The following is a 20,640-nucleotide window of genomic DNA, read 5'->3' on the forward strand; positions in this document are numbered from 1 at the left end:
GTTGGGGAATCTACTGCTTCCTGGGGGAGATCATTCCAATGACTGATTGTTTTCACTGGGAAAAATGTTCTTCTTGTGGTGAAACAGAATTCCCCCAGGAACAGTTTTACCCATTACCCCTCATCCTTTTCATGGGATTCTTGTAAATATGGAATCTCCATCTTCTTTGTGGCCACCCTTCAAATACTAGAACATGGTAATAAAGTCTCCCATAAGCCTCTTTTTCTCAGAAAAAGAACAAACTGAACAAACCTAACCTCTCTTCATGTGTCAGGCTTTTCAGTCATTGGGTCATCTTCTCTGGACCCACTCCAGCCCATACACATATGGTTTGCATACCAGGGACCAAAACTGAACAGTATTCCAGATGTGGCCTGATGAGCGCTGTACTGAATGGGATAATGACTCCTCTGCCTCTGCTGGTGACATGATTTTTGATGTAGCTCAGCATCCTGTTAACTTTCTCTGCACTGTTCACCCACATTGAACTGCTTGTCTACCAGGCCCCCAAGTTCCTTCCCATGTAGCTGCTCTCCACCCAGGTAGATCCCAGCCTGTGCTGCCCTCCTGGATCATGTTTGCCCAGGTGCAAGACCTTACATTTGTCCTTGTTGAACTTCATAAAGTTCTTGCTAGCCGATTCTTCAAGCCTATCCAGGTCTTCCTGCAGGGCGTCTCTCCTTTCCAAAGAGTCCACTTCCCCACTCAGTGTGGGGTCATTGACAAACTTCAACTGAGTAAAGAAATGCTGCTGGAGAGGAGAAACACAAGCCCTGCTGGCTGTTGAACAGTGAGGGCACTGGGCTGACCCTTCTCTTGAGATGGAGAGAACAGCAACAGCACAGGTACCAATAGTGACAGGAGCAATGGGTGTTCATTATCTCCTTTCCACTTCCAAAGAGCTCCTCTCCACCCCCACAGATGAGAGGTCTGGCCACAGCTTTTGTAGCAGCTCCTTATTCTCCTCTGGAGCCAGAGCCCTTCATCCCTATCAAAATGGTGCCAAACACTGCCTTTCCAGGTGACCTTTGGTGCACTTGGAGACAACTCTACAACTGACTCAGGCTTATGCAGGACCAAGCTGGTCCAAGCCAGGGATGCCAGGTTCAAGACCTGCAGTCCCTACTGCTGCTCTTGAGTCTGCTGCTGAACTGCATGGGTACTGAAGGCTTCAAGGTGCTTTTCCTCCTTGCTGCCCTGCAAGAAAACAACGGCTCTGAAGACGTGACCCTGGTGTTGTGTGTCTGCCTGTCCTTTTTCAACAAGTGTCTCTGCAGCTCACACCTGAGGGTGGTGCTTTAGAATATCTCTAGGGCTCTGTTCTGCCTTGGTCCACTTCCCCTGCTGTGACCAGAGCAGGGGAAGAGCAAAAATCTGCCAACAGGGATGTGCCAATGTCCCCTGCCTCAGAGGAAGTGGGGGCTTAACTTCTGCAGGAGGGCTAAGCCAGTTCTCTGAAGCTGAGGGAGAGGCAGTAGCCAACATCACCTGACCCAGGAGGCTGAGGAGCTTCTGGAGGACCAGGAGCATGTTCTAGAGGAGGGGATGTCCATCTGTTGCAGCCCCTGTAGCGCCATTGTGACCACAGAAAGAGGAGCAGGCACCCTGAGGCATGATCCCATCTTGGACTGAGCTCCAAGCGTAAGGAGAGCTTTGGCATGTGTCTGACAGTGTTTACCATGTGGGACAGCTTGATGGAGAATACCTCTAGAGGAGACAGCACTGTGCCAGGCCTGCATCTCCTTCTGTGTTTGTCTCCTTCAACAGTGGGGGATGTTGGGGTTTCTTTGGGCCAAGGCTGGTTCTGCTGGTGCAATGCCAGAGCACACAGTGCATCTCACTCATGGCCTATGGTCAGGGCTCTGAGTGGCCACCCTCTGGTCACCCACCATGGCCATTCAGGCAAAGGTCAGCTGGACCCAACAGCAGGGTCCCCACAGTCTGTGGCATCACACACAGCTGATAGAGAGTAGTGCTGAGGCAGAGCTGGGCCCGTGAAGGTTTCAGCAAAGCATTGTACTGGCATGAACACTTGAGTCTTTTGGTTCTGATCAGCATTAGAGCCTTGCTGCCCCAACTTTCTGCATGGGACCATTTCAGAAATTTGGCTGTGGGCAGAACTGCTTTGAGCCCCGATGGACAGAGAGGATATTTTGGAGAGTGCCCCAAAGGACTGAGCAGTTCAGGGTTGGTGCAAGGAGAGAGAGTGGGGTAGAGCATACGGTAGGACCAGAGTTCAGGGAGAGAAACAAGCAGAGAAAGAGAGAAAGCAGAGGAGACCACTGTCAGTGATAGGAAACACTTGGCAACAGCAGCAGCTTTCCCTTGCTCTTTGTGCCTTGCAGCATTCTCTGTGTCTGCCCGAGCTCCAGGCACAGCAGGAACTGTGAGTTCAGACTGGGCAGACGTGCACTGGATCAGAATGCTGTGCACCTGTCGGCTGCCTCTGAACTCACAGCAGCCCGACTGCAGACTGCTTTTAAAAGAAAAAAGCTAATCACCTGCGGTTTCCATGGTTGTTTTCTATAGGAACTGCCTTCCCATGCCTCTATTCCTCCCTTTTTCTTGCCCTGCAAGAAAAACATTTAAGAGAGGTGCTGAGTGAAGCTCTGACCTTGAGAGTTGTGCAGTCACTGTCATGCTTGCTACTGAACTTTGTTAACTGGCTTGTGTATCAATAAAATCCACTGTCTCTTCTTTTGAGAGTGAAGTGCAGGACTCCATCCATGATGGCAGCAGGAAGGCTGTTGCCAAGCTTGGACCAGGCTGGGGTCCCAGGCTTTACTGGAGTTGTGAGGAAGGGCACACTGCAGAAGTTTTTTTCCTCCCTCCAGCATGTATTCTCCTCCAGTTACCTGTCAAAGCCAGCCAAAAGTTTGGTGCTGATTAAATAGGCCCTGTTATGGCCACACTTCCTTTTCCTGTTGTCTCAGACTTCCTGATAGAGGAAGAGAGTGCCATGGTGGGAATTAGAGTTGCCTTAGTCGTACCTTCCTCTCCATCCATGTCTTGAGTCCTCCTCAAGGGAGTACTGTAAAGAAAGGCCAGTCTCAGCAGTCTGTGTTTACATGTGCTGCTGCAGTCTGATCTCTGTGGCACTGCTCTGTCACACACCAGAGGAAAAGACCACTCATTTCCCTTTCTCATTTCAGAAGGAGCCCTCTGGGGTTTCTCTCACCTCAGGCTGCAGATGCTGGGCCACTGTGGAACCTGAGCCACAGCTCCTGATTGTCTTGAGTCAGGTCCCACAGGGATCCCGGAGAAGAAGAGGGGCAGGTATTGGGTCAGTTTTATCTGGCAATAGATCCCATTTATTTTCCCCAGACTGAGTGCATGGCCATTGTGCTGGGGATACAAACGGGCAGTGGAGCACGGCTGGGGCGGGTGGGAGGTGGCTCTGCTGGCAGCTGGCAGCCCTTGGCGCACATGGAAGGCAGGATGGCAGATGGGGCAGCACAGAAACAGCTCTGTGTGATGGTCAGGGAACACAAATAGTCGAATGGAATAGATGAGACCACTCTTGGCACTGAGGAAGCACCAGGAAAGGAAGCCCTGTCATTAGGGAGTGGATGGGGGCGGGAGGGGGTTGGAAGCCCAGAGAGGTTTTGTCTGGACGGACACAAAAGGCCAAATTGCCAAAAGAAAAGTCAAGGAAAGCTCTGGCTCTGTCAGTCAGAACCAAGTTCAAGTCAAATCTTGTTCAGCCAAAGGAGAGGCTGTAGCCAACCTCACCTGTCCTTGGAGGATGAGGAGCTTCTGCAAGACCAGGAGCGCATTTCAGGGAGGGAATGTCTGAGAGGGAAATGCCTGAGTGGTACAGTCCTTGGGTTTTGGGGGCCTTGTTCTTGTTCCCAGTCTTCCAGTCTTCCAGTTCAGGGTCCTGGATATGCTGAGAACAAGTGCTCTTACTCTTAAAGACTGAAGCTGAGCAGGCATTGAGTACCTGAGCATTTTCCTCATCCTTGCTGCTATGTTTCCCCCCATATCCAATAAAGTGTTGGAACAAATTAGGTAAAATATGGAGAAAGCAAAATAAGCTATGAAAACATTGGGGAAAATCAGGGGCAATTAGGATGAAATTGAGAAAATTGTGGAAAATGTGAAAACTGTGGAAACTGTCAAATTCAAAGAAATGGGGGAAAATTGGGGGAGATTGCAGCAAAGTAGGATGGAATTAGGGGAAATCTGGAGAAAGTGATAAAAATTAGGAGAAATAAATTAAATATCTTAGGGGAATCAGGGAAAACGTATGGAAATTTAGGGAATTGTAGGGGAAATAAAGAAAAACTTGGGGGTAGTGGAGCAAATTGAGGGAGATTAAGGAAAATACTGGGAGAATAAGGAGAAATTTAGGTGTAAAAGGTCAGAATAAGAAAATTAGGAGACATACAGGGAAATAAGGGAAAATTGAGGGAAACTAGCAAAGTGAGGGAATTAGGAGAAATTGGGGAAAACAAAATTTGGCCATAATTTGGGGAAATCAAGGGGAAAACCAGGAAATTTGGGGCAAACTGCAGTATAAAATAAGGACATTTGGGGAAAAACCTGGAAAATTTGGGAAAATTAGGGGACACCAAGGAAATTCAGGGCAAATTGATGGAAATATAGGGAAAACAGGGGGAAACCAAGGAAATTTGTGGCAAACAGGGGGACATTTAGGAAAATCAGGGGGAAAAGAAATTTGGGGAAAAATTAAAAAACTTTGAGGGGAATAAGGAGAATTAGGTGAAATTCAGACACCTGGTTCTCTGTAGGGCATCTAATGGGATGGATGGGGCCTGAATGCCTGGGTGCCCCTGTCTATTCTTAGGTGAGCTTTGGGGGTCGAGGGGGGGAAGGGGAACCTGTGGGGCCAGCCCCATATATGGTTATGAGGTGAAGGTGCCCCACAGCCCCACTGGCGTCACAAGCTGATCGGATGTCAGGGGTTGTGGGGGGGATGTCCCAAAAATATCCCATTGTGGGGGGAGGGAGAGGGAACAAAGGGATGGGAGGAGGGGCACAGATGCCTGAGTTCCCTTGGAGGGGGAAGGGGGGGGTCACACCTGTCCTTTGTCTGTCTGTCCCCTCCCCCACCCCAGGGGGACCCAGGCATCCAGGCGAGTCTTTTGGCTTGCCTCATCTATCCCATAATAAACTGGGGGGGTGGAGGGCAAGGGGAGTTAGAGGGGGCCCCTATGGGGGCTGAGAGTGGGGTATCCTGTGGGTCTGGGGGAGCCCTGTGGGGATTCTGTGAGGCTAGGAGTGGGTTGTATGGAAGGTCCATAGGGCCAGTAGTGGCCTGTGGTAAGGAGGGAAAACCATGAGGGTCCTAAAGGGAAATATTTAGAGGTCCTATAGGGCTGGATATGGGTCCTATAGGACCATGGGACTGGAGACGGGTGTCTGGGAGTGGATTCTATGGGGCTGTGTGCACTTACAGGGATCCTATAGAAAGGAAGTAATGGGAACCCTGTGGGGCCGACAAGGGTTCTCTGCATGTCCTATAGGGCTGGAGTGATGTCTTATGGGGCTGGGGGAGTCCCATGGAGCTGGAAGTAGGTCCTATGAGGTAGGGGGCAGCTATAGGATCCTTGTGGGTGTGAGATATGGGAGTCCCATGGGACTGGTGGAGCTGTATGGGTCCATAGGGGTCACTGGACCCTATGGGGCGGTGAAGGTCCTGTGGGACTACAGAGCAGAGGGAGGTCCCTGTGGATTTGGGGAGTGTACTGTAGATCCACAGGGGTCACCGTGTCCCTATAGGGCAGTAAGGTGGCCCTGAGGTCACTGTGCATGCCCCCTCCCCCCCTCCTGGTGACGCAGCTGCAGGGGGGAGGGGGGGATATAAGGGGGGTCCCCCAGGCAGCGCCTGCAGACCCAGGGGCAGGTGGGGCAGGGGGCACTCGGAGCACCGTGAGGGTCTGGGAGGGGAGTATGGGGGAACTAGGGGCAACTGGAAGGGACTGGGAAAAAACTGGGAGGAACTGGGAGGAACTGGGAGGGTCTGTGGGTGAACTGGGAGGGACTGGGAGGGTCTATAGGAGAACTGGGAGGGTCTATGGGGGAACTGGGAGGGACTGGGATTATACTGGGAGGGCCTATAGGGGAACTGGGAGGGACTGGGATTATACTGGGAGGGTCTATAGGGGAACTGGGAGGGACTGGGAGGGACTGGGAGGATCTAAGAAGGAACTGGGAGGGTCTTTGCAGGAGACTGGATGATACTGGGAGCATCTGTGGGGAAACAGGGTGGGACTGGGATGATGCTGGGAGAGTTTATGTGGTAACTGGGAGGGACTGGAGTGATACTGGGGGGGGGAGGGAGGGTACTGGATAAATCCTAGGGGGATTCTGGAACTCACTGAGCAGTACTCTGTGTGTGTGTGTGTGTGTGTGTGTGTGTGTGTGTGTGTGTCTGTGTGTCTGTGTGTGTCTGTGTGTCTGTGTGTGTATGTGTCTGTGTGGTGGTGTACTGGAGAAGTACTGGCAGGGCTGGGCAGGTATGCTGGGATGTAATTGGACATATTGGGATATACTGGGACGTACTGGGACATACTGTGGGGGGGTTGTTGTGTCCCTGAGCAGGACTGGAACCGCCCTGAGTCTGCACTGTCACCCCCTGACTCGGAGACCACAGAGAGAGGTGGGGCTGAGTAGTGGAGGGAACTGAGGGGTGTCTGGGGAGACTGGGGGTGACTGGGAGGGTCTGGGATGATACTGGGAGGGTCTGTAGGGAACTGGAAAGGACTGGGAGGGATGCAGGAGTACTGGGGGGTACTGGAAGGCACGGGGGTGGGATAAAGGGCAGGCAGTGTGAGGCACTGCAAGGAACAGGGAGTACTGGGGAGGGCACTGGTACTTCCAAAAAGAAACTTGGGATGGAGATGAGGACTGGCAGGAACTAGGAGCACTGTAAAGGAACTGGGAGCACTGGAGAAGAATGGGAGAAGATGAGATCACCAAGGATGGACTTTGGATGGGGCTGACTGGGAGCACTGGAGAGGAACTGGAAGCATTGAGAGGGAACTCTAGATAATGGAAGCACTGAGGATGGACTTGGGATGGGCCAGCTGGGAGGGGTGGGAGCATTGGAGAGGAACTGGGAGCACTGTGGAGGAATGAAGGAGTTAGGTTGACCAGGAGGAAGTGGTAGATGTGGAGAAGAACAGGGAATGATGGGTTCACCAAGGAAAGAGCTGCAATGGGGTCAGCTGGGAGGAAGTGGCAGCACTTGGAGGGTCTGATCCTTCCTACCCCACCCAGCCCTGTCCAGCGCCACCATGCCTGATGTGGAGATGGCTGAATTTGGGGAGGCCGCCCCCTACCTCCGCAAGTCGGAGAAGGAACGGCTGGCTGCCCAGACCCGCCCCTTTGACCTGAAGAAGGACATCTTCGTCCCTGATGAAAAGGAGGAATATGTCAAGGCCACCATTGTCAGCCGTGAGGGCTCCAAGATCACTGCTGAGACCGAACATGGCAAGGTGGGGGGACCCCAGCCACTCCTGGGACACCAGAATATTCCACATGGGACACAAAGAACCCAACCCACCTTCTATAGAACCCAAGAAACATCTAGATCCCAGCCTTCTCCAGCACCCACTGGATGCTCAGATTCCACAGCATCTTCTCTAGAACCCAGGAAATACCTAGACCCTGCTCCACCTTTCCCAGAACCCACTGGACAGTTAGACCCCATCCAACCTCCTCTATTACCCCAGAGACACACAGACCCCAAAACATCTTCTCTATTACTTGAGGGACACCTAGACCTCCTCTGGCTCTCAAGTGAACACTCAGATGCCCAGCTCCCAGCCCTTTGGGAGGGAACAACTGGGGCAACTGCTTGCCCTGTGTTCCTGCTCCATGGGGTCCTCCTTACCTTGAGCAGACAGTGACGGTCAAGGAGGACCAGATCATGCAGCAGAACCCTCCCAAGTTCGACAAGATTGAGGACATGGCCATGCTGACTTTCCTCCACGAGCCCGCCGTCCTTTACAACCTCAAGGACCGCTACGCATCTTGGATGATCTATGTGAGTTGTGAACCCATGAGGTTCTTCAGACCCCATCCAGAACTCAGATGCCCCTGCTGCAGACCCATTGGGCCACAGAGGTGCAAGATATTCCTTCTCCAGATCTCATGGTTTACCTCTAACTGGGATGATCCTTCTTTACATCCCTTGAGCTACCCAAATCCAAGATATCCCCAACCCTTTGGGTCACTAAAAACCACCATGTCCCTTCTCCAGATCACATGGGCCACCCAGAACTGGGACATACTCTCTCCAGACCTCTTTGGTCCCCCATATCCAATATGTCCCATCTCCAGACCTGAAGGGTCCCATCTCCTGACCACAGGGGTCATCTAAACCCAAGATATTGCCTAGCCACAGGAGGTTACTTCTGCAGACCTCTTGGACCACCTGGTAGGGTGGCACCTTCTGACTCTGACCCACCTGCTCCTTTCTCCAGACCTACTCAGGGCTCTTCTGTGTGACCGTCAACCCCTATAAGTGGTTGCCTGTCTACAATGCCGAGGTGGTGGCTGCCTACCGGGGAAAGAAGCGGAGTGAAGCTCCGCCCCACATCTTCTCCATCTCTGACAATGCCTACCAGAACATGCTAACAGGTAGGGGGTCATGGGGACCCCATGACCATATTCCCTGATCCTTTTTGGGGAGCAGGAGAGGTGGGGCAGAGCCAAGATGAGCTTCAGAACCTCATGTTTCTTCTCTTTATCCCACCAGATCGGGAGAACCAATCCATCCTCATCACGTGAGTAATCTCATATGTAAACACTGTCTTAATCCTGCTCACAGCTAAGACCCCCCCACCTGGCACACAGCCCCTCCCCTTCCCTCTTGAAGTCATGCCCACTGGCCAACCCTGTATCACTACACGGTCCATTATCCATCCCTCCCTCCCCAGTGAGTTCCCACCCCCAGCATCATAGCACCTGTATCCAACCATTGCTCTCCTTGGCTACCTTCAGCGGAGAATCCGGGGCGGGGAAGACTGTGAACACCAAGAGGGTCATTCAGTACTTCGCTGTCATCGCTGCCATCGGTGACCGTGGCAAGAAGGAGGCAGGGGCCCCGGGCAAGGTAAGGGCAGTAGGTGGGGCATGACACCCTGGGGTGTGGCCAACATTCTGCCACCTGTCTGTCCAACCAATGACACAATCGACCACCCAAACAATTACTGAACGAAACACCCAAAAATCCAACCAACCAACCATCTATCCAACCTTCCATTCATCTGTCCTATCCCCATCCAACCAACTAACCGTTTCTCCATCCACCCATGGTATCAACACACATCCCTGTCCACCAACCCGACCACCTGCTAAACCTTCACTGTGTTCTCCCATTCATTTAAACCTCACACCCTTCATTCCCTGCACCTTAGTGTGAGAACCCCCCTGACACTGTCCCACTCCATCCAGGGCACCCTGGAGGACCAAATCATCCAGGCCAACCCTGCCTTGGAAGCCTTCGGCAATGCCAAAACTGTCCGGAATGACAACTCATCCCGATTTGTGAGTGTTGGGGGTGGTGTCTGTAAGGAAGAGTCTAGGGGGTAGAGTCTGTGGGGAAGGGTCTGTGGGTTGGGGTGTCCTGGGAAAAGGTGGCCACCTCCACCTCCTTCCACTATTCTTCCAGGGGAAGTTTATCCGGATCCATTTTGGGGCCACTGGGAAGTTGGCATCAGCTGACATTGAGACCTGTGAGTAGGTTGAGGGCTCCATGAGAGGACATCTTATTGTCCACCATGCCTTCCTCTATCTCTCCATCCACCTGTCCATCCTTCTCCTCATGCCACCATCCATCTACCCTTCCATATCCTCAAGCCTCCCTCCATTCATCCATCTGACCCTCTATCTCCTCATCCCAAATTCCACTCCTCTTCATTCCCATCCCAGACCTCCTGGAGAAGTCCCGTGTGATCTTCCAGCTGAAGGCTGAAAGAAACTACCACATTTACTACCAGATCCTCTCCAATAAGAAGCCAGAGCTGCTGGGTGAGCTATGCTCCCAACCTGATGCCATAAATACCTGATCCCACACCCCTTTTGGGACCTGCCTGTCCCAACCTCTTTTTCTCCTTTCAGACATGATGCTGGTGACCAACAACCCCTATGACTATGCCTTCATCTCCCAAGGAGAGACCACAGTTCCATCCATTGATGATGGGGAGGAGCTCCTGGCCACGGATGTAAGATGGGAGGCCATCAGTCAGTGTGCATGTGTCTCTGTGGGCTGTAGAAGATCTTGAACACATTTTTGTCCCACAGAGTGCCTTTGATGTCCTGGGATTCACTCCAGAGGAGAAGAATTCCATCTATAAACTGACAGGAGCCATCATGCACTTCGGCAACATGAAGTTCAAGCAGAAACAACGCGAAGAGCAGGCAGAACCAGATGGCACAGAAGGTTGGGTCCAACCAAGGTTGAGGTGGAAACTGGGGTGAACTTCATGATCCTTCCAGATTCATATTTTCACTTCTTCATCCTCAGAGGCAGACAAGTCAGCTTACCTAATGGGGCTGAACTCAGCTGATCTTCTCAAGGGGTTGTGCCACCCTCGGGTCAAGGTGGGCAATGAGTATGTCACCAAGGGGCAAAATGTCCAGCAGGTGAGTAGGACATCACAAAATATCTTCCTTTTGGGGCAAAATGGTGCCATCTCCAGCAAGGAGAACACCAAGAGGCCCAATCACTGGTGGAGCATCCTTCTTCCAGGTGATTTATGCTGTTGGAGCCTTGGCCAAAGCCGTGTATGAGAAGATGTTCAACTGGATGGTGACCAGGATCAACAATTCACTGGAGACCAAGCAGCCACGGCAGTACTTCATTGGTGTGCTGGACATTGCTGGCTTTGAAATCTTTGATGTAAGCCCTGATTGACTGTGTTGTGTTGACTCCATTGGAAATAGATTTAATCCTACTGGATGGTCAGATGACTTTGTTTACACATGTGTTGACCCTGCTGGGGCTCAGGTTGATCCCGCTGAACATATTAGTTTTTCTGTTGACCCCATTGGCCATCTCCTCTCTCCTTCCCCAGTTCAACAGCTTTGAGCAGCTCTGCATCAACTTCACCAATGAGAAGCTACAGCAGTTTTTCAACCACCACATGTTCGTGCTGGAGCAGGAGGAGTACAAGAAGGAGGGCATTGAGTGGGAGTTCATTGACTTTGGCATGGACCTCCAGGCCTGCATTGACCTCATTGAGAAGGTACCACCTCCCCCAGGGTCTTATGTGGGCTGGGGAAGAGCCCTTTCTGTTGCAGATTGGCAGGAACCCCAAAGTTCCTTGGCCAGTTGGGTTGTACTTGCTGTTCACTGTAGTCAACAAGGTCTCTTCTTCCTAGCCCATGGGGATCATGTCCATCCTGGAGGAGGAGTGCATGTTTCCCAAGGCCACAGACATGACCTTCAAGGCCAAGCTCTTTGATAATCACCTGGGCAAGTCTGCCAACTTTGGGAAGCCACGCAATGTCAAGGGGAAGCAAGAGGCCCACTTTGCCCTTATCCACTATGCTGGCACAGTGGACTACAACATCATCGGGTGGCTGCAGAAGAACAAGGATCCTCTCAATGAGACGGTTGTGGGGCTCTACCAGAAATCAGCCCTGAAGCTCTTGGCCAACCTCTTTGCCAACTATGCTGGGGCTGATGCACGTAAGAGGAACCCCTTTCCTCAGCATCTGGGGTTCTTTCCACCCTGTCCCTGTCCTATCTCATCCTCTCTTCTTCTCCAACAGCTGTGGAGAAGGGGAAAGGAGCTAAGAAGAAAGGTTCTTCCTTCCAAACTGTCTCTGCCCTGCATCGGGTGAGCGTTCAAGGGTTATTGATGGACCCCAGGGTGTGTGGGCATGAAAAATATGTCCCAGGGCAAGGGATAAACCTTGCTGGGACAGGCTGGGGGGATGTCTTCATTACCTTCATCATCTCCCCCTCCATTTTTCAGGAGAATCTCAACAAGCTGATGACCAACCTGCGGTCTACCCACCCTCATTTCGTCCGCTGCATCATCCCCAATGAGACTAAGTCTCCTGGTGAGTCAGTCCCTGAGGGTTGCTCCAGAGGACCCTGTGGGGCTCTGGCCAAAGGTGGTGGTGGGGAGCAGTGCTCTGGGGCAGGCCTTGACTCACCAGTCTTGATAACCTACCAGGTGTGATGAACAACCCCCTGGTAATGCACCAGCTGCGCTGCAACGGGGTGCTAGAGGGCATCCGCATCTGCCGCAAGGGCTTCCCCAATCGCATCCTCTATGGGGACTTCCGACAGCGGTAGGCACAGAGGAGAAAATGTGGGGATGGGGTGGACAACCCCACTGGGACCGAATTCAGATGTTTCCTGTCCTCTCTGGTCACCAGGTACCGCATCCTGAACCCTGCTGCTATCCCTGAGGGGCAGTTCATTGACAGTCGCAAAGGCGCTGAGAAGCTCCTGGGATCCCTTGATATTGACCACAACCAATACAAATTTGGACACACCAAGGTGAGGTCACTTGATCTCAGTTCTGGTGGTCCCATCATTCACAAGGTTTTCATGGTGGGACCAGATGGACTCTATGGTCCCATCATCTGCTTGTCCACCTGCCCATCTGAGCTCCCTCCATCCACATCACCACCCATCCCTCCATCCTGCCTTCAAATGCCAGCAGCACTTATCTTCTTCATCTTTCCTCAAAGGTCTTCTTCAAGGCTGGGCTGCTGGGGCTGCTGGAGGAGATGAGGGATGAGCGCCTGGCCCGGATCATGACTCGCTTGCAAGCCCAAGTCCGTGGTTTCCTGTCCCGTCAGGAGTTCAAGAAGATCCTAGAGCGCAGGTAGGTGGTGAGATGGAGATGGTGTTGCATCCATGTTGAGTGGAAGCCCTTGGTGACCCACGTCTTGATGTGGCTTCTCCAGAGACTCATTGCTGGTGATCCAGTGGAACATCAGGGCCTTCATGGGGGTGAAGAACTGGCCTTGGATGAAACTCTACTTCAAGATCAAGCCCTTGTTGAAGAGTGCCGAGACAGAGAAAGAGATGCAGGTAGGACAGGGCCATGGGTAGGGAAGGTGGGTGGGTGGATTGAGAGAGGAAATGGTAGGTGGGGACAAAAAGGAAGAAATGAGATTTATGTGGCACCTTTGTGTCTCCCACAGAACATGAAAGAAGAGTTTGGGCGGTTGAAGGAGGCCTTAGAGAAGTCAGAAGCCCGGCGGAAGGAGCTAGAGGAGAAGATGGTCTCCATGCTGCAGGAGAAGAATGACCTTCAGCTCCAAGTGCAGGCTGTGAGTGACCTAGATATCCCAGCCCTATGCTCCTTTTTCATTCATCTCAAACCAAGCTTATCCCTTTCAGGAGCAAGACAATCTGGCTGATGCTGAGGAGCGCTGTGACCAGCTGATCAAGAACAAAATCCAGCTGGAGGCCAAGGTGAAGGAGATGACTGAGCGGATGGAGGATGAGGAGGAGATGAATGCTGAGTTGACAGCAAAGAAAAGAAAGCTGGAGGATGAATGCTCAGAGCTGAAGAAGGACATTGATGACCTGGAATTGTCATTGGCCAAGGTGGAAAAGGAGAAACACGCCACTGAGAACAAGGTGAGGGTGGGGAGACATCTTGACCTCAAACTGTGGAGAACTGAGCTGACTCAAGCCAAAGTGAATAGAGTCTGGTGAAGACCCAAGGCTGGCTGGGTTGGGTTGCCAAGAATCAAGGCTGTTTGGGGTGCCAAATTCAAGCTGGAGGGTCATGAAACCCAAAACTTGGGTTGGATTGTGATAATGCAAGACTGGATGAATTGCATCACCAAGAACCAAAGCTGGTTGTGTTTCCTGCATCCCCTGACTTAGACCCAGCTTCACAAAGAGCAAGAACAACCTCCTGTCTCTTATCCTACCTCTGGTACCAAGCTGGAGGCTGATATTTCTCCTCCTGCAGGTCAAGAACCTCACAGAGGAGATGGCCGGGCTGGATGAAACCATTGTCAAGTTAACAAAGGAAAAGAAGGCCCTGCAAGAATCTCACCAGCAAGCACTGGATGATCTGCAGGCAGAGGAAGACAAGGTCAACACATTGACAAAGGCCAAAGTCAAGCTGGAACAGCAAGTGGATGACGTGAGTATAGTCCACAACAGGCACATAACTGGTCCCTTGGGGTGTGGAAGTCCTTCTGGAGTGTGAGTTTGTGGGGGCTGATGGGTGTGTCTCTTTCTCACTGGAAGCTGGAGAGTTCACTGGAGCAAGAGAAGAAGATCCGGATGGACCTGGAACGGGCCAAAAGGAAGCTGGAAGGTGATTTGAAGTTGGCTCAGGAGAATATCATGGACCTGGAGAATGACAAGCAGCAACTGGATGAGAGGCTGAAAAAGTAAGGGCCTGCACGCTTTCTTGTTCTTTACCTCTTAACACCTCTGCTGAGCACTCAGAAGAATGACTTACTGGTGTTTGTCCCCACACCTAGGAAAGACTTTGAGCTCAATGCCCTCAACGCCAGAATCGAGGATGAGCAAGCAGTTGCAGCCCAGCTTCAGAAGAAGCTCAAAGAACTTCAGGTGAGGTGGGCTTCAGGGGTCAAGCAGAAGGAGGAACTGGTCCTCCCCATTATCTTCTTCATATCTTTTTGAGAAGAACCTAAACCTGTATGCCACCCACCTGAGGTCAGAAGCCCATGGCACATCCCCTGTCCCAGAACCTCTCTGTCATTTATTGCCTTGAAATGAATCATGGGCTCCTGGACAGGTTGGCTCTCATGGGACTGAGCTGAACCGATGGTTTAGGAGTACTCAAAGTATGGGGAGCAGCTTGGATAGAATCATCTGAACTGAGCAGACCACCTGGGTTGAATCACGTTCATTCCAATGTCCTTAGGGAAGTTTGTGCTGAGTTGTCTGTTAGTCCAATTAGAATGGACCAATTGGAATGTCCTCAAGACCAGTTGTGTTCAAGAACCTCAAGGTAATTTGAGGAGGTGGAGTGTCTTCAAATAAGGCCAGGTTGATCTGGAGAGCTCAGATCTTGACTAGGTTGAGAAAACTGGAAGGGATCGAGACTGATTGAGGTGAAGGGTCTACAGCTGGCTGGGTTGAGCTGAAGAGTCTACAGTTGGTTGGTTTGACTTGAATTGACTTGAAGACTCTCCAGTTTGATTGGCTGAGTTGAGTGGAGGAGTTGGGTGAAACCAAGCCTGCTGAAAACATGTTCATCCCCGGAACACAGGCACGGATTGAGGAGCTGGAGGAGGAGCTGGAAGCAGAGCGGACAGGAAGAGCCAAGGTGGAGAAGCTGCGCTCAGACCTGTCACGGGAGCTGGAGGAGATCAGCGAGCGGCTGGAAGAGGCGGGTGGTGCCACATCAGTGCAGATCGAGCTCAACAAGAAGCGGGAGGCAGAGTTCCAGAAGATGCGGCGGGACCTGGAGGAGGCTACGCTGCAGCATGAGGCCACGGCTGCTGCGCTGCGCAAGAAGCACGCCGACAGTGTGGCCGAGCTCAGCGAGCAGATCGACAACTTACAGCGCGTCAAACAGAAGCTGGAGAAGGAGAAGAGTGAGCTCAAGCTTGAGCTGGATGATGTTGGCTCCAATATGGAGCAACTCATAAAGGCCAAGGTAGGAAATAGGCCTCCAGCCATGAAGGTACAACATTTCCACTGCCCTTCCTTTCATCCCAACCTTTTATCTTTCTGCCCTTCCGGCTTGTAGGCCAACCTGGAGAAGATGTGCCGTACCATGGAAGATCAGATGAATGAGCACCGGACCAAGTCCGAAGAGGCTCAACGTATGGTCAATGACCTCACCACTCAACGAGCCAAGCTTCAGACTGAGAATGGTGAGGGTCTTGCTATTCCTAACCCAACTGCCTAAATCTTGCCTAGTGGGGTGGCTTTGGGGTGTGTCCTGCAACTGATTATCCGCCATTCCAACTGACAGGTGAGCTCTCCAGGCAGCTGGAGGAGAAGGAAGCCTTCATCAACCAGATGACACGAGGGAAACTCACCTACACTCAACAGCTGGAGGACCTCAAGAGGCAGCTAGAGGAAGAAGTCAAGGTAGGGCTTTGTTGGGGGGTCAGTGAGGCTGAAAGGCACCTCCAGTGCCAAGGATGTAGTTGGTCTGGGATTGAGAAGTGTATCATAAGCCTGCCCTCACAGCAGGTGAAAATTAATTGAGAGTCCTCAGAAATTCAGTAGTGCTAGTGAGTTACAGGGAGGTTGGATTTGTTGGGTTTGGTTGGATTGGATCGTTGGTAACCAGGTAGCTGGAGTTGGAGAATGCCAGCTCAACTTGATATAGACCCAACCTCTCCTCACCTTGTAACTCTTTCCCCTCCCAGGCCAAGAATGCACTGGCCCATGCCCTGCAGTCAGCCCGGCATGACTGTGACCTTCTGAGGGAGCAGTATGAGGAGGAGACAGAGGCCAAGGCTGAGCTCCAGCGCTCACTCTCCAAGGCCAACTCTGAGGTGGCACAGTGGAGGACCAAGTATGAGACAGATGCCATCCAGCGCACTGAGGAACTGGAGGAGGCCAAGTGAGTCATCTCCTCATGAAGGAAACTTCTGTGGGGCATGGGCGAGTGGAGACTCTTCTACAGTACAAGGATCCAGAGAAAGTATAATAATCTGGAGATGGTAGAGGAGACCCAGAGGAGAGCCTCAGCCAACCAGTGGGTGGAAGAAGGTTTGAGTTGGCCCACTTGGTCCATGGGTCACCACAGCCAGGTTTTCTCCCACATCAGGAAGAAGCTGGCCCAGCGGCTGCAGGAGGCTGAGGAGGCGGTGGAGGCGGTCAATGCCAAGTGTTCCTCCCTGGAGAAGACCAAACACCGGCTGCAAAATGAGATTGAAGATCTCATGGCAGACCTGGAGCGGTCAAATGCAGCAGCAGCTGCATTGGACAAGAAGCAGAGAAACTTTGACAAGGTGAGAGGACCAAGAAATGATGGAAGGAGAAGGGTGGAAGGGGGTAGAGAAATGTGTGAATCAAAAAAAGGCAGGAGAAGTCAAAAAGAAAGCTGAACAGCTTTCAAGGGCCATTCTTTAGCAGAACCTCAAGTCCCTTTCAGGAGAGGATTGGGGAAAGGAGGAAGAGGATGGAAAGAGGGGTCTTCATGGGCAGAGCAGCAGCTGAGCAGGTGATGTCTTCATAGATCTTGTCTGAGTGGAAGCAGAAGTTTGAAGAGTCACAGGTGGAGCTGGAGGCATCGCAGAAAGAGGCCAGGTCCCTCAGCACTGAGCTCTTCAAGCTGAAAAATGCTTATGAGGAGTCACTTGATCACTTAGAGACTTTAAAGAGGGAAAACAAGAATCTCCAAGGTGAGACTGTGGTCTTTCCCTACCCACCTTTTTGTATTCCACCACTTTCCACCAAGTCTGATCGGTTAACATCTGGGCAGAGGAGATCTCAGACCTGACGGAGCAGCTGGGTGGCAGCCACAAGACCATCCACGAATTGGAGAAGGTCCGGAAGCAGCTGGATGCTGAGAAACTGGAGCTCCAAGCTGCACTGGAGGAGGCTGAGGTGGGCCAAATCACATCTCCATGAGTCCCATGTTGTCCAAGTCCTTTCTGTTGCTCACTAATTTCTCTTTGTATCCACCAGGCCTCTCTGGAGCATGAGGAGGGAAAGATCCTGAGGGCCCAACTGGAGTTCAACCAGGTCAAGGCAGACTATGAGCGCAAGCTGGCTGAGAAGGATGAGGAGATGGAGCAGGCCAAGCGCAACCACCTGCGGGTGGTGGACTCACTGCAGACCTCTCTGGATGCTGAGACCCGGAGCCGCAACGAGGCCCTGAGGCTGAAGAAGAAGATGGAGGGTGACCTCAATGAGATGGAGATTCAGCTCAGCCATGCCAACCGTGTGGCTGCTGAAGCTCAGAAGCAAGTCAAGACACTGCAGGGCTGCCTCAAGGTACCCATAAGACTTCTATCCCATAAGCATGTTGACATGTAGTAGGTCCCACCACCCCAGAGGGGAAGAAAAGTAGACCTTGAGTCACTTCCCCACCATTCCCACTCACTCTCTTCCCCCATGCCACCTTGTAGGACACCCAACTGCAGCTGGATGACATGGTACGTGTCAATGAGGACCTGAAGGAGAATATTGCCATTGTGGAGAGGAGAAACAACCTTCTCCAGTCAGAGCTGGAGGAGCTGCGGGCAGTGGTGGAACAGACTGAGAGGGCCCGCAAGTTGGCTGAGCAGGAGCTGATTGAGGCCAGTGAGAGGGTCCAGCTTCTCCACTCACAGGTGAGACATCACATACCTTCAAGGACAGAGGTCACCTCCATCCAATGGATGTGGGCTTCTAATGGGTTGAGTTACCAAGATCTCCAGATCCTTTAAGCCGGCAGAGTTGGAAGGGAGTTGGGGGGCATTAAGTACTGGGGGCTTGAAGAAGGATGGGCCAGCAGATCAAGAGATGCCTCCTGAGATCCTATCCTCTAACTCCAGAACACCAGCCTCATCAACCAGAAGAAGAAGATGGAGGCTGACATCTCCCAGCTGCAGACAGAGGTGGAAGAGGCCATCCAGGAGTGCAGGAATGCTGAGGAGAAGGCCAAGAAGGCCATCACTGATGTGAGTGCCATGGTGGGACCAACATCTAGGACACCTTCCTCTGGAGGGTGATGGAGAGCATGCTTTGGTCCTCCTTCTCTGCTTGCTTCTCTCCTTGTGCAGGCGGCCATGATGGCAGAGGAGCTGAAGAAGGAGCAGGATACCAGCGCCCATCTGGAGCGGATGAAGAAGAACATGGAGCAGACCATCAAGGACCTGCAGATGAGGCTGGATGAGGCTGAGCAGCTGGCCCTGAAAGGGGGCAAGAAGCAGCTGCAGAAGCTGGAGGCTCGTGTGCGGGAGCTGGAGAATGAGCTGGAGGCTGAGCAGAAGCGCCATGCCGAGAGTGTTAAGGGTCTCCGCAAGTCCGAGCGTCGCGTCAAGGAACTCAGCTACCAGGTGGGTAGTCTGAGCTGGTGCTGGAGGTCATCCACTCTCCCTGTGGCCTCAGAGCCTTATGTCCCATGCTGTACATGACCTAGAACATGGCTGACCTGCTGGCCAGAGAGACACTGATAATCTAGACCACCCACTGCGTGTATGCCCGATACTGTAGTGGGATCCAGAATATTGTCTGGGTCATGAGCCACCCAGGCCACCTCTCAGTGTCCCAGCATCCATGGGGTCTCTGCATGATCCAAGACCTCAGGTGGGACCTCATCAGGGCCAAGAAGATACCTTCACAAAGGGAGACAACCCACCTTCTACCCCACAGTTGAGGCCACCCGCAGACCTAGAGAGGCTCCACTCCCCAAGAACATCATTAACTGTCTCCTGACCCTCACTGATCTTGTGGTGATTCAAAGCACAGGTAGTAGGATCATGTCCTGACCCACATGTGTCTCACCCCACAGACGGAAGAGGACCGCAAGAACCTGGTCCGGCTCCAAGACCTTGTGGACAAGCTCCAAATGAAGGTCAAGGCCTACAAGAGACAGGCAGAGGAGGCGGTGAGCACTGGAGGGACATCTGTGGGACCACCCCCCAGGAGGGGACACTTTGGGATTGGGGTGTGGGAGAGGATGTGGGGAGTAGTAGGGGACCCTAGGGTGGTCACGGGGTGGGGTATCAGGGGGTGAGGAGAGTAGGTCAAGAGAAAGTGGGTGGGTGGTGACATGTGGAGATGGTGGTGGGAAGGATGGATGGATGGATGGATGGATGGATGGATGGATGGATGGATGGATGTTGTGTTAAGGAGATGGTTGGGTGGCTGGAAGATGGGATGTCTGGAAGGACAGGTGGGTCCATGGTGGGTCAGATGGAGCAATAAGATAGGATGGAGTGACAGCTGGCAAGGTGGCAGGAGGCCAGACAGAGCTGTATGGGTGCCTCACTGGTGTGCCTGCACCCTCAGGAGGAACAGGCCAACTCCAACCTGGCCAAGTTCCGCAAGGCGCAGCACGAGCTGGATGAGGCAGAGGAGCGTGCCGACATCGCCGAGTCCCAGGTCAACAAGCTGCGGGCCAAGAGCCGCGACATTGGAGCCAAGGTGGGACTTTCCCCTGCCCTACAGCTGCCTCATGGCTGCCCCACAACTTCCTCATGTTCACAGTCACTTTTTCTCATTCTCCATCAGAAGGGACTCAATGAAGAGTGAAGCTCTGGACCCCCAGCAATATCCTCTGGACCACCAAGTGGCCCACCCCCATTCCCAGCCCCCTAACCTTGGTCAGCCAATAAAAAGCATTGAGCAGCATCAGTTTTTGTGGGGCTGTGTTTGTGTGGGGAGGGTGCGGTTTCCCCATGGTATGGCACACAAAAAGATGTCTGTAGCCCACACAAGATCACCAACCAGTGTGCAGCACAGTGTGCCCCACAGCATGATGCAACCAGACCCACAGTGCAATGTGATGTGAACCATGAGCTCGACCTTGAGCTGCTGCCTCACAGTGTGTCCACTGTGGGGCAGATACTCTATCTGCCCCATGGTGTTCTGTAACCTCAACCTGCTCCACAGCAGCCTAGATCCATGTGGGGGGAGACACATCTGGGGACAGATGTGAGAGTGGGGAGGACCCCAGGATGTGGCGGACAGCATCTGGGATCCCCACATGAGGGACAGAGCCTCAGTGGACCCCTCGGGCACGTTCTGGTTCCTGAGGT

The 20,640-nt window shown here is 52.6% G+C and overlaps 1 protein-coding gene across 2 annotated transcripts; it reads left to right on the forward strand.

Moving 5' to 3' along the window:
- Positions 1-7,262: 7,262 nt before the first annotated feature.
- Positions 7,263-20,229, forward strand: LOC131557843 (myosin-7). Of its 2 annotated transcripts, none has more exons than XM_058805314.1 (39): positions 7,263-7,463; positions 7,871-8,014; positions 8,454-8,610; positions 8,729-8,756; positions 8,974-9,085; positions 9,427-9,519; positions 9,644-9,707; positions 9,904-10,002; positions 10,093-10,196; positions 10,276-10,414; positions 10,499-10,617; positions 10,724-10,873; positions 11,049-11,219; positions 11,356-11,665; positions 11,749-11,816; positions 11,955-12,042; positions 12,159-12,276; positions 12,364-12,487; positions 12,682-12,818; positions 12,901-13,027; positions 13,141-13,269; positions 13,340-13,582; positions 13,923-14,099; positions 14,207-14,352; positions 14,446-14,536; positions 15,201-15,590; positions 15,684-15,810; positions 15,912-16,030; positions 16,315-16,511; positions 16,719-16,902; positions 17,130-17,295; positions 17,376-17,500; positions 17,582-17,890; positions 18,025-18,228; positions 18,433-18,558; positions 18,661-18,936; positions 19,392-19,487; positions 19,892-20,026; positions 20,114-20,229. In XM_058805314.1, the coding sequence occupies exons 1-39, from the start codon at positions 7,263-7,265 to the stop codon at positions 20,132-20,134; spliced, it is 5,814 nt and encodes a 1,937-aa protein (XP_058661297.1). In that variant the 3' UTR covers positions 20,135-20,229. The 2 variants fall into 2 exon arrangements, with proteins under 2 accessions (XP_058661297.1, XP_058661305.1); XM_058805322.1 differs by having other exon boundaries at positions 20,117-20,134.
- The last annotated feature ends 411 nt before the right edge of the window (positions 20,230-20,640 follow it).

The sequence above is a fragment of the Ammospiza caudacuta genome, chromosome 1 (genome assembly GCF_027887145.1).
Source record: "Ammospiza caudacuta isolate bAmmCau1 chromosome 1, bAmmCau1.pri, whole genome shotgun sequence".
Classification (NCBI taxonomy): Eukaryota; Metazoa; Chordata; class Aves; order Passeriformes; family Passerellidae; genus Ammospiza; species Ammospiza caudacuta.